This window comes from Ictidomys tridecemlineatus, chromosome 3 (assembly GCF_052094955.1).
Source record: "Ictidomys tridecemlineatus isolate mIctTri1 chromosome 3, mIctTri1.hap1, whole genome shotgun sequence".
Classification (NCBI taxonomy): Eukaryota; Metazoa; Chordata; class Mammalia; order Rodentia; family Sciuridae; genus Ictidomys; species Ictidomys tridecemlineatus.
Genome location: NC_135479.1, coordinates 48,717,152 through 48,731,080, shown reverse-complemented (window position 1 = coordinate 48,731,080; position 13,929 = coordinate 48,717,152). Strand labels below are relative to the sequence as shown.

The window sequence follows — 13,929 nt, the reverse complement described above, 5'->3', positions numbered from 1 at the left end:
GGAGCAACCAGAGGCTAGGTCCAACCCTGCAGGCCAATTCAAGACTGGATATTCCAATAGAATATTACAGTTTGGGTGCTTCTCTCTTTTCCTCCTTCCCTTCTTTCCTCCCTACCCTCTTTCCTCCCTTCCTGCTACTCCTTTCTGTCAAACATGACATCTACTCTGCTGGCTAATAGAACAGCAAGACTCCAGAGGCAGCTGTGGCTAGGAGGAAAGGCATAAACACTCAGAGGGTGTCAACTCAGTATGGAGTATGACCCTAGGGGTGTGCTGGAGCACCCCTGTGTGCAGGCATGTGTATCCAAAAGAGCCACATTTCAGCCTCAGCTCTCCTCTCTTTAGTTCAGAAGAGCTATGAAGAATCTGCCTGGAGAGGTAGGGATAGCGGGGTGGGAGCTAAGGGAACTGTGACCTTCCTGATGGCTGGCCCTCTTCTGGCCAGCTCCCTGTACCTGCTCACTCTGTAGTAAACCAGATTAAACTAGTCTTACTCTGTAGTAAACAAGGTTAAACTAACAGTGTTTAGAAAATATGTTCCCTTTGCTTATAAACCCTCATTCTCCACTGCTGCTCCCTCTCTTCTTTTTACCCCACTGTCCACCTGGAGAGCTCCTATTGGTTCCCCCCAAGTGGACTCAGACAACAACCCTCCTCTGTGGCCACCTCCAAGTGTGTGCCAAGTAGAGCTGTCACACCCTTCTCCATCCTCCCTCTACACTCATCACTTAGTGGCATTTGGAAGATCAGTTTCCATGTGAGCTCTCTGCTTAGGCTATAGTGGGGATAGGGCCTGACTCTTCTCCATGGCTCTACATCCCCCAGCTGCATGATGCAGGAACAGAAGGTTCTCGGGGAGGCTGGCTGAATGGAACTCAACTGCTCTAGGTCTCTAAAGCCCTCTGCCATCAGACTCCTCCTTGGGGATACTAATGTGCCTGAGGGCTGGATTATGAAGAAGGGACCAGGGGACTGAGCTACACTAAGGCTCAAGTTGATGTCCATACAGGTTGACCTCATGGACCCGTAAAGTCAAAGACTGGAATCCAGGCCTGGAGGAGATGATAGTCTGGTGAGTGCAGGTGGTCTCAGAAGGACCACGGCTTCTGTGCAAAGTTTCAAGGCACCAAGAAGACCTCTGCATACAGGTCCACCCCAGGACAGCTGGAAGCCAGGCCCCGAGGAGGATCCAGGTGGCAGGAAGGAGCAGAGAAGACAAAGCTTCCAGCAAAGGCTGCTATGGTGGCTTCCCACCTGCTGAGGGCCCCAAGCTAGCCACTTAAAGTTTCCAAGAGAAGAATGCTGAGGGGACCAAGATCCACTTTCCTGAGCACTTGTGTTTCTAAAAAATACAATGATTTGTGATCTGACCCTATAAACCCATCACCAGAGAAGATCTATGCCACGAAGAAGTCAGCGACTCACAGAGTTCTCTGCTCAGGTGAGTCAGTGGCAGGCACCAAGGGAGACCCAGGCATGGTCACCTAAAAAGCCAGCTAGGATCTGTGTGTGCTCATGGCCCAGGAAAGTCCCTGAGACATGGACATCTCAGGAGGTATTTACTGGGAACTAACCCACAGCTGCCTCCCAAGGGCTGGGTGGAGAATGCACCATTAATTACAGAGCACATCTTTTCAAAAGATGCGCCCTGAGTTCCCTATTTGAGGGTCACAGTCTGTATCAGACATACTGAGTCCAACCCCCATGTGACTGTCAGCAAGTCACTTCCCCACTTTCTGCCTCAGATTCCTCATAATACCCAACACTCAGAGTTGTAATAAGAGTTAAATAAGGTGATAAATAAGTTCCCAAAGTCATGCCTGGGGCCTTGGAGACATCCACTGTGCCATTATGATTGTAATAAGAGTATACTGGCCCCATGGGATGGCTAGAATACCCTGTGTGCTGATTGGAAGGGGGATCTTAGGAGGTACAGAGGGATGTAGGGGGAAGTGAGGTAAGGAGCTACCCATTCAGGTACACGGCCAAGCTTTGAAGGAAAGACCTTTCTGCTTCCCTCTGAGCTGAGTAGCGGAACCATCTCAGGTCTGCTTTCCAACCTCCATCCAACTTGGTCCCTGTGGAACCCCATAGCCACTTCCCTTGGGAAACCTCTGGAACCTGCAAAGGTTCTTGCTAGCCAATCTGCCCTTGGAGGCAGAGAACCTTTGCCTACTGCTGTTCACCATCTGCAACCACCCCTCAGGCACCTGGTCTCCCAGCTAAGATTGGAATGTGCCCCACCCAGAGGCCAGCCTGCCATGTCCCGAGAAGCAGTGGCCAGCCCTCCTGCACTGACTGAGGGTGATCTGGTCTGTGCCACACTCCACTCCTCAGCCCTGGGGGCCCACGCAGAGCCACATGGCCATAGAGAGAGAGAGAGAGAAGACTTAATTACCGTGCAGGCTTGGCCCCTATCCAGAGGAGGGTGCGCAAGGCGATCCTCTTATGTAGATTCCAGCGCTCCACGGCCACAGCCACTATGAGGCTTCCAAGAAACAGCATGTTTGTATCCTTCATGTACTGGACACACACCTAGAGGGCAGCATGGAGGGCCCAGGAGGATTGTTCCACATACTGCTTGGACCCAGGGCTACCTGTCAGCAGGGACAGGCAAGCAGACCAGATGCTGACTTCAGGAGCAGCTTGGGGTGGTATGTTTTCACACCAGGGAGAATCCACCAGTGGGGTTTATCTGGCCACCCCCACCCCCAGGCCCCCCAGAGATGGACTTGGAGAAGGAAGGGGTCCACGAGAGAATTGGGAAGTCACCAGGACCCCCTGAGTTGGCTCACCTGCTTAGAGTCCAATATCTGCAAGAGCGGAAAGAGCAAGACAGGCAAGAGGGAAGTGACAGCCACCGGGATGACATCCGTGCACCAGTAAATGGCCATGAGGATGATGACGTAGGCACACCTGACAAACTGAAGAGACCGCCCTGAGACCTCACGAGCCTCACCGCCCCCACCGCCCTATCCCACCAAAGGGGAAGGGAGCCGGTGGGGACTCCGCTAAAGGGATCCTGTGCCCTGCCTCTGCCAGCACAGCTCTCCAGGCTCAGGACTGGATTTGTCATCAGAAAACTCCAGCCCCACTCCTAACCACCCTATGCCTTCCCCTTCCCAGCTGCATAGTCCCAGGCAAGTTCTTTCATCTTTTCAAACCTTGGACTAGTCACCATCTCTCCCATTACAAAGGTGTCTCGTTTTATGTTTAATTTAACAGATGGTCAAGTCACATTCATTAGCCACTTAGCCACCAGACTCTTAGCTCTGCAGTGAGGCAGAACTGGGTTCCAATGCAAGCACCTGCCATCCTGGTCCTCATTCGCTGTAGGACTTGGAGTAAGTCATTAAACCACCTTGGCCCTCGGTTTCGTCACCTGTTAAAATGTGGACAATAAGTCCTACATCCCTAGCTGTTTCATGTTTCACTGGCCCTCTCCCTCATTCTAGCCCCCTCCACAAAACCAGTCACCAAGGCTTCTATCCCTTATTTGCAGGCCTCGTCCCCTTTTCTACCCTTTATCCTGTTATTTAAAAATTATAGACCATTGTTTTGGACCAGCCTCCTGCACCAGGTCCCAAGAGACCAGACAAAAATCAGACTGGAGTCACTAGCGCTGGGGTTTCATGTCATCAAACCCAAACCAAGTTCTTATCTGATCTTCTGAGAAATCAGGAGAGATAAGAGCCAAGTTTCCCAAACAGGCCAAGTTCAATCTGAATGATAATGAAGTTCCCCTCTCCTTTAGTCCTTACAAAATAGTCACCTGAAATTTACCAATCAGTTATTTTTCTACTGTTCTGTCTCCCTGTCCCCACCTTCAAAGAAAGCATCTTTAAAATGACCAATCTATCTTTGTTCTTTGTTTCTGCTTTGTGCCCTTCCTAGAAGCAACACCCCCTACACTAGATTTGCCTCGTTCACTTCACCTTCTCCCCGCCCCTACCCAGCACCACCATCCAATCATGCCATTTGAGGAAACAAGCAATATTTGTAGATTCAGTCTGTCCTCAGCATCCTGCGTAGTCTCAGCACTTGGTAGATGCTGAGCAGGTGCTCAGAGAAGGAACCAAATAGCATCAGCTGAGAGGAGAAATAAATCTTTCTTCAGCATCCCACAAGCAACTCAGGATACCTTCCTACTGCTCCAAGCAGGAAAGTTTAGGGTTTCTAAACCCTGGCACATTGACTTTTCAAGTCTGATGATTCTTTGTTGCTAAGACTGTCTCGTGAGGTTTAATAGCATCCTTGCTTCCCACCCAAGAGACTCTGGTTGCAACTTCAAAAAGGCCACTCCATCATTTGTCCCTTGCTGTGAGAAGGACAGATGATTGAAGAAGTCCAGAGACTGTCACCCCCAAAATATGGTGCCCTGGCATGCTGATTATTTTAAATTTAAAAAACTCAGAGCAGCAGATGCAGGAAGGGATGCTACTCTGATATCTCCATGTCTACTTAAAGTCCCATCCCACCAAGGAAGAAACAACCGCCTCTGGTCCCTTCCCTGAGTTTTCATTAACTGAACCCATGTTGCAGAAGAAAGGCAGATGGACAGACATTTATCACACAGCATTGTCCTCTATTTTGGTTCCATTCAATATTCCAAAGAGAATCACTTACAACCCATTGTATGCTCTATGGGCCCAATGAACTTTATCTCAGGACATTGTACATTCCTCCAAGCTCCCTGAATTCCCCTAAAAATCATTTACTATTTCCCTAAAAAAACTGTCTACATTCTCTATTGTACCCTTCCCTTATGGAAGAGGGTATATAAGATTCAAAACCATGTTGGGCTAATAGGGAATCACACTTTGTAATTGCCTCCATGCACCTAATGAATTTGTATATCTTTTCTCCTATTTAATCTGTCTATTGTCAGTTCATGGCAATGAACCTTCAGAGCCCAAAGGGAAGCCTTTCCTTTCACCCCAACAGAATCAATGCTGGCTGAGAGCCACTGGACTTAAGTCAGAATAGCAGTACGGTTAGAAGCCAGGCTTTGCCACCAGCCAGCCTGATCAATGTCCAGTGTCCACCATTATCTGACCTTCAGTAGTCACTTAAGTTCTCTGAGCCTTGGGGTCAGGGGTGTGCCATGAATAGAGGGAAGGATTCCCTCCAGGTGTGGGCAAGAGGGTGCATTGTAGAGAATTTTAAAACAATACTACTAAAAAAATCAGTCTGCTTTTATGATCATCACGTGATAGAAATTCTAAACAATATCATTGATAAATTACATCTTTTGCTCCCAATCCTAGCCCCTCTCCAAGGTCATTTCATGTCCTCATCTATAAGTTGGGGATTTCAGAGGGCCTATTCTTAATGACTGGCACTCAGAAAGACCTTGGTAATTTTTTATTATTTAAACTTAGAAGCAGTGGATGACACATGTAACCAATTTTCATTGTGAGCTCCTGGAGAAACCAGAGATAAACATTAGAAAAGAGGTTGGGACACAAGGAAAATTGTTCCTTCACCTCAATTACACTATTAGAAAGTCTAGGAAGTGCCTCAGGCCTGACTAATAATACCAGCAACAAACTTGACCCTCCCTATTTCCAGAAAGCTCCCATGGCATCAATGGAGAGGTAGAGTCTACCTTCAGAGAGGATCCTGGATTTTGGTATACAACTTCAGAACACTTTCCTGCAACTGATAAGGGGCTGGAAAAATCACTAAAGAAGAGATAAAAGTAGGCCATGGGATTTAAAAGTCAGTACTCAGCACCGAGCCTAACACATAGAGGGGCCATGTGCACAACTGAGTGCACATGTGAATAAATGCACAATTGAATAAAAACAGGAGTCATTGTTGATATGATGACAATCACATATTGCCTAGCAATGGGGGCACATTCTAAGAAATGTGTCCTCAGGCAATCTCCTCATGGTGTGAATATCACAGTGTGCATTTACAGAAACTAGAATGAACACGATGTCCCTAGGTGATACAATCTTATGGGGTCACTGTCATATATGTGGTCCAGCATTGTTCAAAACATTGCCATGTGACACATGACTGTATCCACCAGCAAGAGTGTCCTCAATGTGTTGTATTAAATATATATATATATATGCAAAACAATCTCTCTCTCTCTCTCTCTCTGTCAGTGTGTGTGTGTGTGTGTGTGTGTGTGTGTGTGTGTGTCTAATGAGAAAAGATTAATTATTGGTTTCTAGAAAGATTTCTAACAAAATATTAAATGGTCATGGGATTTGAGGACATTTTCATTTTTACTTTATACTTTACAAACTTGTAAAAAAGAATTGTTTATGATTTTAATAAAGTAAATCACTTATTTCATTAAAATGATTTTTTAAAGGGACCAAGAGAAAGAGTTTTAAAAAAAAAAAAAGCAGAACAAAGATGAGCCCAGGAAGCAAACAAGGTAGATGAAAGAAAAGAAAGAAGAAAGCCTGGTGGAGAGGGGCTGGGCAACAGCAGAGGGCGGTGTGACCTGGGAGTCGCCACTGGGTGAAGACAGCGCTGCCCCAGCTGCCAAGCTCCTTCTGTGCCTTGTACCTCTGGATTTCCTTGCACAAAGTGGGAGGTGAGAGGACATGGAGGGTGAGGGAGGGTGAGGGAGCTCTCAAAACAGATGCACACAAAGGGAGAAAACGAGAAGCCAGGGACCCAGGCTTCCAAGCCCCCAGCCCAGCATGGGCTGCAGGGAGCCATGGGAAGGTAGCCTTGGAAGAACTCTCACTGGTGTCTCCTCTCTTCTCTTAAGCACTCACTTCCCTTAAGCCTCACTGCCAGGGCGGTTAATTGACACATGCACATATATCTGAGTAGGGATCTCAGTTCAGAACCCACCTGTGTGTGTGTGTGTGTGTGTGTGTGTGTGTGTGTGTGCGCGCGCGCGCGCGCCCAAGTGGGATCTCAGTCACACTGCCCCGGAGCAGGAAGGTCAATCAAGCAACTATAATTATTCCTGCCAGCAGAACTAAAATCACAGCGCTCCTGCCTGGCTCCCTCCCACGGGCTGTAACAGCCCTAAATCTCTTCAATGAGGAACTATGGCTGCTCACTGATGGTGTACAGAGCTGTCAGAGTTCAATCTACTGTCTTTGGCCCAACCAGGGGCTCTGCTCCACTATACCAAGGGCTCCTCCCAGTCTTTCCTCCTACATCCCGGGAACTAACAATCTCTTTTGACAACCAAAACAAGTGTCAGAATCAAACCACCCCATTATAGTGCACCAAGACCCAAGAACACAGGGTCTTGGCTAAAGTCGTGAGATTAAGGGAATGGTGGAAATCCAGTTCTTTTGCAGGTTGGCTTCCTGATACCCCAATGCACCCCTTTCCTCCAGGATCCCTGCTGGAGCATCCCTTGAGGAGTTCTGTTTCTCAAACCTGCCTGGGGAGGGGACACAGGAACTGAAGGTTTCCTGTCAGGGCTCAGAGTGAAAGGATTGAAAAAAGGAAGGAGGAAGAAGAAGCCAGCAGCCACAAAAGGCTTCAAAGCGCTCGGGCCTCTGCCAAACTGGCTGTGCACAGCACAAGTGAGTCTGGGCCAGGCTGAGCAGGCCACCCTGCCCCCACCCCGCCACCAAGGCCATTCATTCATTCTCTCCCTCCTTCCCAGAAGCACTAGGAGGCCAAGGCAGCTTCTCTGCTACCCAGGACCATGCCACCCAAGGCGTGAGCTCTGGGAACATGTCCCACCTCCTGCCACAGCCACAGCAGGCAGCAGGCAAAGAGACCAACTCTGACCTGCTTTTCATCCTAGAGCAGGACTTTTGAATCAGATGTGGCTTTGCTGGTTTCAGAGATGGAAAGAAATGTGGATCGCAGAGGGGAAAACTGAGGTCCCAAAAGGGGACAGAGAGTGGCAAAGGCAGATCTCAGGAATCACTTAAGTGATGGTCTTTTTGTGTGGGTCCCCACTGAGGTCAGAAGACACTTGCAGCTGGGAAGTGTCCATTTACCGAGGGAAAAGAGAGAAAAGACAGAGGGAGGGAGAGGCAAGGCACTCAAAGTCCCTGCTAACATGAGTGACATCTTGGGGAGAGATGGGGACAGCGGTTATGCACTCTGGGGGAGAGTATGAGCCAAAGGCTAAGCCTCCGACTGGAGTCTGTGTGGCTAAGATCTGTGCTCACGTCTAGATCTTTGTGCTTGCCCGGACGGTTCTTGTGCCCTGGGATCTGGTCTCTGCACCCCTCAGGATTCTTTGCAGTTCACCTCCCATGTGGCACCTGGAGCTCGCCTCAGGGGAGCTGTCCCGGGGGCAGTCCGTGCGTTGCAGCTCAGTGCTCCCGGAATTCCGTGCCCGTTATAGGGCACTGAGCGCCGGGCTGACGAGAGACGTAACTGACCTTGGCGGGCATCAGAATGATGAGTGGCAGCAGCAGGATCGGGGTGAGGAACAAGATCACGAAGGACTTGATTTTGGAGACATAGCTCAGCGCCGAGGCCATCGCGCGGGAGATTGGCAGGAGACACGAATGAGAGGCAGACAGAGGCTCCGAGGTTAAGAAGGGGCCGCAGTTCCACGAGATGGGGGGCGGCGACAACTCCGCCCCCTATGGCTGGCCTCCCGACAGCCACGGGGCGGGGCCATCCCTTGGGGTCCGTGGGGCTAGCCTGCCCCCAACTCTGCCACCCCGCGGTGGCGGGAGGCTTCTGCGGATTCCAGCACTTCAGACTCTAGGGGCTGGACCCCGGCACCTCACAACTTTCCTGCGCTGCCCTGCGCAGAGGCACGCACCCGGGGCGCTAAGCGAGTTGTAGGGATCATTCATTCTACCAGCTTTGGGGTGCAGACTCCTCCCTCATCCACACCTGCTTTTTTCCTGGGCTCTGGCGGCGGGGGGGCGGGGGGGGAACTCCTAGATGAAAGTCTCCACCGGCCTCTGACTTTCGTTATATGTACCAAATCTCTCTCCTTTTCCACGCCGATCCTGGAGGGGGTCTCTTGAAGGGACGGTGACAGCGCGCCTTGCCCTCCGCATCGCCGCCCCCACTCCCCCCCCCCAGGATCCTCTGGTTCCCGTCGGCGTTGGCTCTACTCCAGACTCAAGACCCCATCCCCAGTCCCAGCGCTCACCCAGGGCATCCTGGGCGCTCTCCAGGGAACGCCAAGGGGGGCGAGATGACAGTCTCCAGCAGTGTGGACGGCTTTCGCCCTCCAGCGGACATGCGCGCAGCCAGCGGACTCCCCTCTTGGTAAAGTGTGTGCAGCCTGGAGCGGCGGCATTGAATCACAGAAGACGCTGCTGCGGGCGCATACCGGGTCGCTATTTCCATTTTACGGAAGGATCTAGGGATCTAGAGAGGAAGGGTCACAATCAGCTACGCTGAGTCATTCATTCATTCGTTCAGCTGCCAACATTCATTCAGCCAATGAAGCTGGACTGAGCACCTATTCTGTGAAGGAGACTGAAGGACGCAAAGACACAGCACCTCTATTTCTTCTTTCTGTCTCTTCTACTTTCTCATTCTGGAGCTTTCTTTTGAGGACTCGTATGCCTACACAGGTTATAACCAAAGCCGGCTCCTTAGTGATTACGGGCCACATGCCTGAGGCTCAGATTTCCATATAGTTGGCCCTCAGTGCCCATCAAAATCTTAGGTTGTCGCTGACGTGTGTTTTGTAATTAGACTTAGGATGGTTGTGTCTGTACTGAACACGTACAGATTTTTTTCCATGTTATCCTTTAAACCATACAGTATAACCACTGCTATTTACGTAGCTGTTACATAACATTTACGTTGTAGTAGGTATTATAAGAAATCTAGAATTTAAGTGAAATTAAGTATAAAGTGAATTAAAGTATAGGGAGGATGTGTATAGACTATATGCAAATACTATGCATTACTTAAGGGACTTGGGCATCCACAAATTTTGGTATTCTTGAGGGTTCTGGAACCAGTCTCCCCAACCACCACAGGAGCAGACCACTGTTTGCAATTTTTTTCACAGCGTATGTGTGTTCCAGACTCTAAAACTCAACACATTTTGAATCAAGTTCATGACTCTTTCCCTGTGACCTGAACTCAAGAACACGCATTCCCCCAAGCTCCTCCTTTTGTAATTCACGTTTGTATAACCCCGGGTTCCCCCTCCCTCTTTCCCAAGGGGACACTTAGCACAAGTTGTACCTTTGTGTTTATGGGCGTGATTTTTATTTAATGTCAGATTTATTTCATCAGCCTGTCCAGCCAGCGTCTATTACTGTGCCTGATCCAGGGTGTACACTCAAAACTTGTTCTCTTGATGTACAAATGTGCACAAATGAACCACTTTGGTACATAATACAACTGCTTTAAAAGGGGTATAACATAGAGCAAGTACTCTCAGATTGACTGCCTGGATCCATATCCTAGCCCTGTCTCATTCTGGCTATGTGCCTGGGACAGATAGCCTTCTCTGACCTCGTTTTCTCATAAATGGAAAGAATAGCACCAACTTTGGTTTCAAATGGCTATCTTGAAGACTGATTAATGTTCAGAAAGTGCTTAACATAGTACTTTGGTATATAGTCATTAATCAATAAGTATTTGCTCTTGTAATTATATGCAACATATTCTGGGTGGTAGGGACCTTGGAAGAAAGATCCTCCAAGTCTGCCTAAAGTGCTAGAGGAAGGCTTCAAGGAAGAGTTGGCATTTGAGCTGAGACTTCAAGGCTAAGTAATGATTTGCCAGGGAGCAGTGAAGACCAGTCAAAATCACCACTAAATTAAAAAGAAAGTATTAAGATTATTGAGAAAAATCCTAAACTAGTTCAAGGATGCTGGAAACTTAAGTACTACAACAAAAAGCTAAATAAATGTAGAGGTTATACCAAGTTCATGGATATGAAAACCAAACACTATACAAATATTCATTCCTCTAAAATGAATCTATAAATGCAACTCAATTTCAACCCAAACCACAACAGGATTATTTGATGCCTAAAATTCAAGCAGAATAACAAGTAGCCAAGAACAGTCAAGACACTTCTGGAGAAAAGAAGTGGAGGAAATGCTATCAGACTTCACAGAATTACAAAATTATAATTGATGCAATCATTAACTATTGGGATGAGGATAGATTAAAAAATAGATATGATAGAACCTAGAAACAGACTCATGCTTATAATACAGCCAAGTACACAAACTCTCCAATGACAACTTTCAGCTGCTGAATCATTTAATTTTTAGCAATATAGACATTTTACTTTTATTAAATATGGTTAATACATATAGGGAAAATTTGTTCATGGTGGGGTTTTGTTTGTTTGTTTATTTGTTTGTTTTGTTTTGTTTTGACAGTGCTAGGGATTAAACTCCTGAACACTCAACTACATCCCCAGCATTTTTTTTTTTTATTTAGACAGGGTCTCACTAAGTTGCCCGAGCTGGCTTTGAACTTGCTACTCTCCTGCCTCAGCCTCCCAAGTTGCTGGGGCTCAGACTTCCATATAGTTGGCTTGGCCCTCGGTGCCCATCAAAATCTTAGGTTGTTGCTGATGTTTATTTTGTAATTAGACTTGGGATGGTTGTGTCTGTGTGCCACCACACCCAGCTGATGATGATTTATTGTTAATTAATAAGGTTATTTCTGATTGTATGCATTGAGTTTTATTTAATTATTCTTCAAAACTGAATGTGGTTGATCAGTTTATGTATGCACTTTTATTTACCAAGTTCATGCTCTGCTTTTGGTCCTACATCTTCTTCACAAATAACGTAAAATTTTAATCGAATATTACATTGCATTGTAACAAATGAAATAATTAAGAATATGTTAATTTATATCTTGTATTAATAATTTACCATTAAATGAATTTATTATACCTTTATAATTTTATCTTGTTGTAGTATAGCCATTTTAGCAATCTGTATTTTATTTCTCAATTGTCTTTTTAATATTCCTTAAAATTTGAATCCAAACATTATGGTGTATTTTTGAACTCAGTAATCAATTATTCCCTATTGAAAATATGTTATTTATGTACATGAAATTATTTGGAGATATTTAGTTACAATGGCATATAGTAAATAATTGTGTTATGCAACCTTTACCCTCACCTGAATCAATATCATTTTAATCTTAAAACTGAGTTATTAAAAGTCTACTTTTCAGGGACGGGTTGTGGCTCAGTGGTAGAGCATTTGCCTAGTATATGTGAGGCACTGGGTTTGATCCCCCATATGACATAAAAATAACTAATAAAATAAAGGTATTGTGTCCATCTATAACTAAAAAAAATATTTTTTAAAAAAGTCTACTTTTCAATACAAGAGTTTTAAAGGGTGGTGTGTTTCATCAATTTAACTTCAGTTTTAATTTGCAGTTGTTATCTTCTGGTCAGAGTTAATTGGCATCACATGCAATCAACTTGAAAATGCACCAGTCTAAGGTTGAATTTCTAATACATAGAAATGAGGATGTGGACAAAAACCAAGATGAGAATTTATTCACTTAATTTTCTTGATTTTGATAAGGTGGCAGATGTGATTTCTCAAAAAGCAAACTTCATATGAGATACAAATATAGTAAAAGTTTTTTGATCTTACAAATTTCCAAATACAACAAAATCAAAACATTGATGCTCTGTGGAATCCTACATGCCATCTCACTAGCAAAATCATTAATATATAAAGCTATCTATTGAGAAAAAGCATAATTCACAAAACTGCTTCTAAACTGAACCTGCTATTTTTGTGTTTTCTTTGTTGTTTTTTTGGTAGTTGTAGATGGACAGTATACCTTTGTTTTATTTGTTTATTTTTATGTGGTGCTGAGGATTGAACCCAGTGCCTCACACATGCAAGGCAAATGCTCTACCACTGAGTCACAACCCTAGTCTCCCACTGATTCTTTAATAAGAAAAGCTGAGAGTATTAATAGCAGTCTTAAGAAACTTACTATTTTCACATGATCACCAAAGTGTACTCTGGAAAATGCATACAAATTGGCATTGCTCAGTGTAAAGACTGAAAGCCATAGAATAGCCTTAAAATATCCATAGCTCAAGCATTGTTGATAGATAAATAGATGTTGGATTCCACGTTTGTTTCTTCAGTTAAGTTTGCTTGCTTGTCAGTCCCCACATTTCACATTGATTTAGCTAGGTGAAGACATAGATCAACAAATTTTGTTAAAAATTATAGTACATATACACACCAATCAGCCTGGCTAAAATAAAAAACACTGACAATATCAAGTACTGGCAAAAATCTGGATCTCTCATATATTGATAGTGGAAATGTAAAGTAGTGCAAACGCTTGGAAAAACAGCTTGGCACGTTTCTTAGGAAGTTAAATATACATTTGCCATATGACCCAGTCATTATATTTCTGGATATTTATCCTAGAGAATTGAAAACTTGCATTGCCACAAAAACCTGTATGTATATATTTATAGCAGTTTTATTTACAAACCAAAGTAGAAACGGCCCACATGTACTTAATGAGTGAGTACATCAACAGACTATAGTACATCCACACAGTGAACTATTTCTTGGCAGGAAAGAAATAACATGCTTGAGTGGATCTCAAGGGAATTATGCTGAATGGGAAAAGCCACTCTCAAAAGGTTGCATGTGGCATTATCCCATCTATACAATGTATTGCAAATGACAAAATCAGAGGGAGGTGGAATGGACCGGTGTTTGCCAGGGATGAGATTTGTCATCTCATTAGTCTTTTTTATAAAAAAAGACAACCAGAGTGAGTCTCTTTGTGATAATCAAACGGTAGTGAAGGCTGATTATTGTGATGGTCAACTAAATCTATCATTTTCTTAGACTTCTATAATACTATAAACACACACACACACACACACACACACACATACACACACCAATTATACATTAAAACCTACTAAACCTAAGTAAGATCTCTAGTTGAATTGGCAGTACTATACCAACATCAATTTCCTGGTTTCATGTTATTTTACTTTAAATTTATCTTTAACTGTTA

General features: G+C 45.2%; 1 protein-coding gene across 2 annotated transcripts in view; it reads right to left on the bottom strand.

Annotated features, from left to right (window-relative positions):
* Slc13a5 (solute carrier family 13 member 5) overlaps positions 1-8,799 on the bottom strand; it is a 28,606-nt gene extending 19,807 nt beyond the window's left edge. Inside the window, exons 1-3 of one of the 2 annotated variants that reach the window (XM_040269520.2) lie at positions 8,334-8,799; positions 2,796-2,924; positions 2,399-2,535 (exon numbers count right to left, since the gene is read on the bottom strand). In XM_040269520.2, coding sequence (XP_040125454.2) covers positions 2,399-2,535; positions 2,796-2,924; positions 8,334-8,435 — 368 coding nt within the window. In that variant the 5' untranslated portion in view covers positions 8,436-8,799. The remainder of the gene's footprint in view (positions 1-2,398; positions 2,536-2,795; positions 2,925-8,333) is intronic. The other variant, XM_005337326.5, reaches the window with a different exon arrangement.
* Between the last annotated feature and the right edge of the window lie 5,130 nt (positions 8,800-13,929).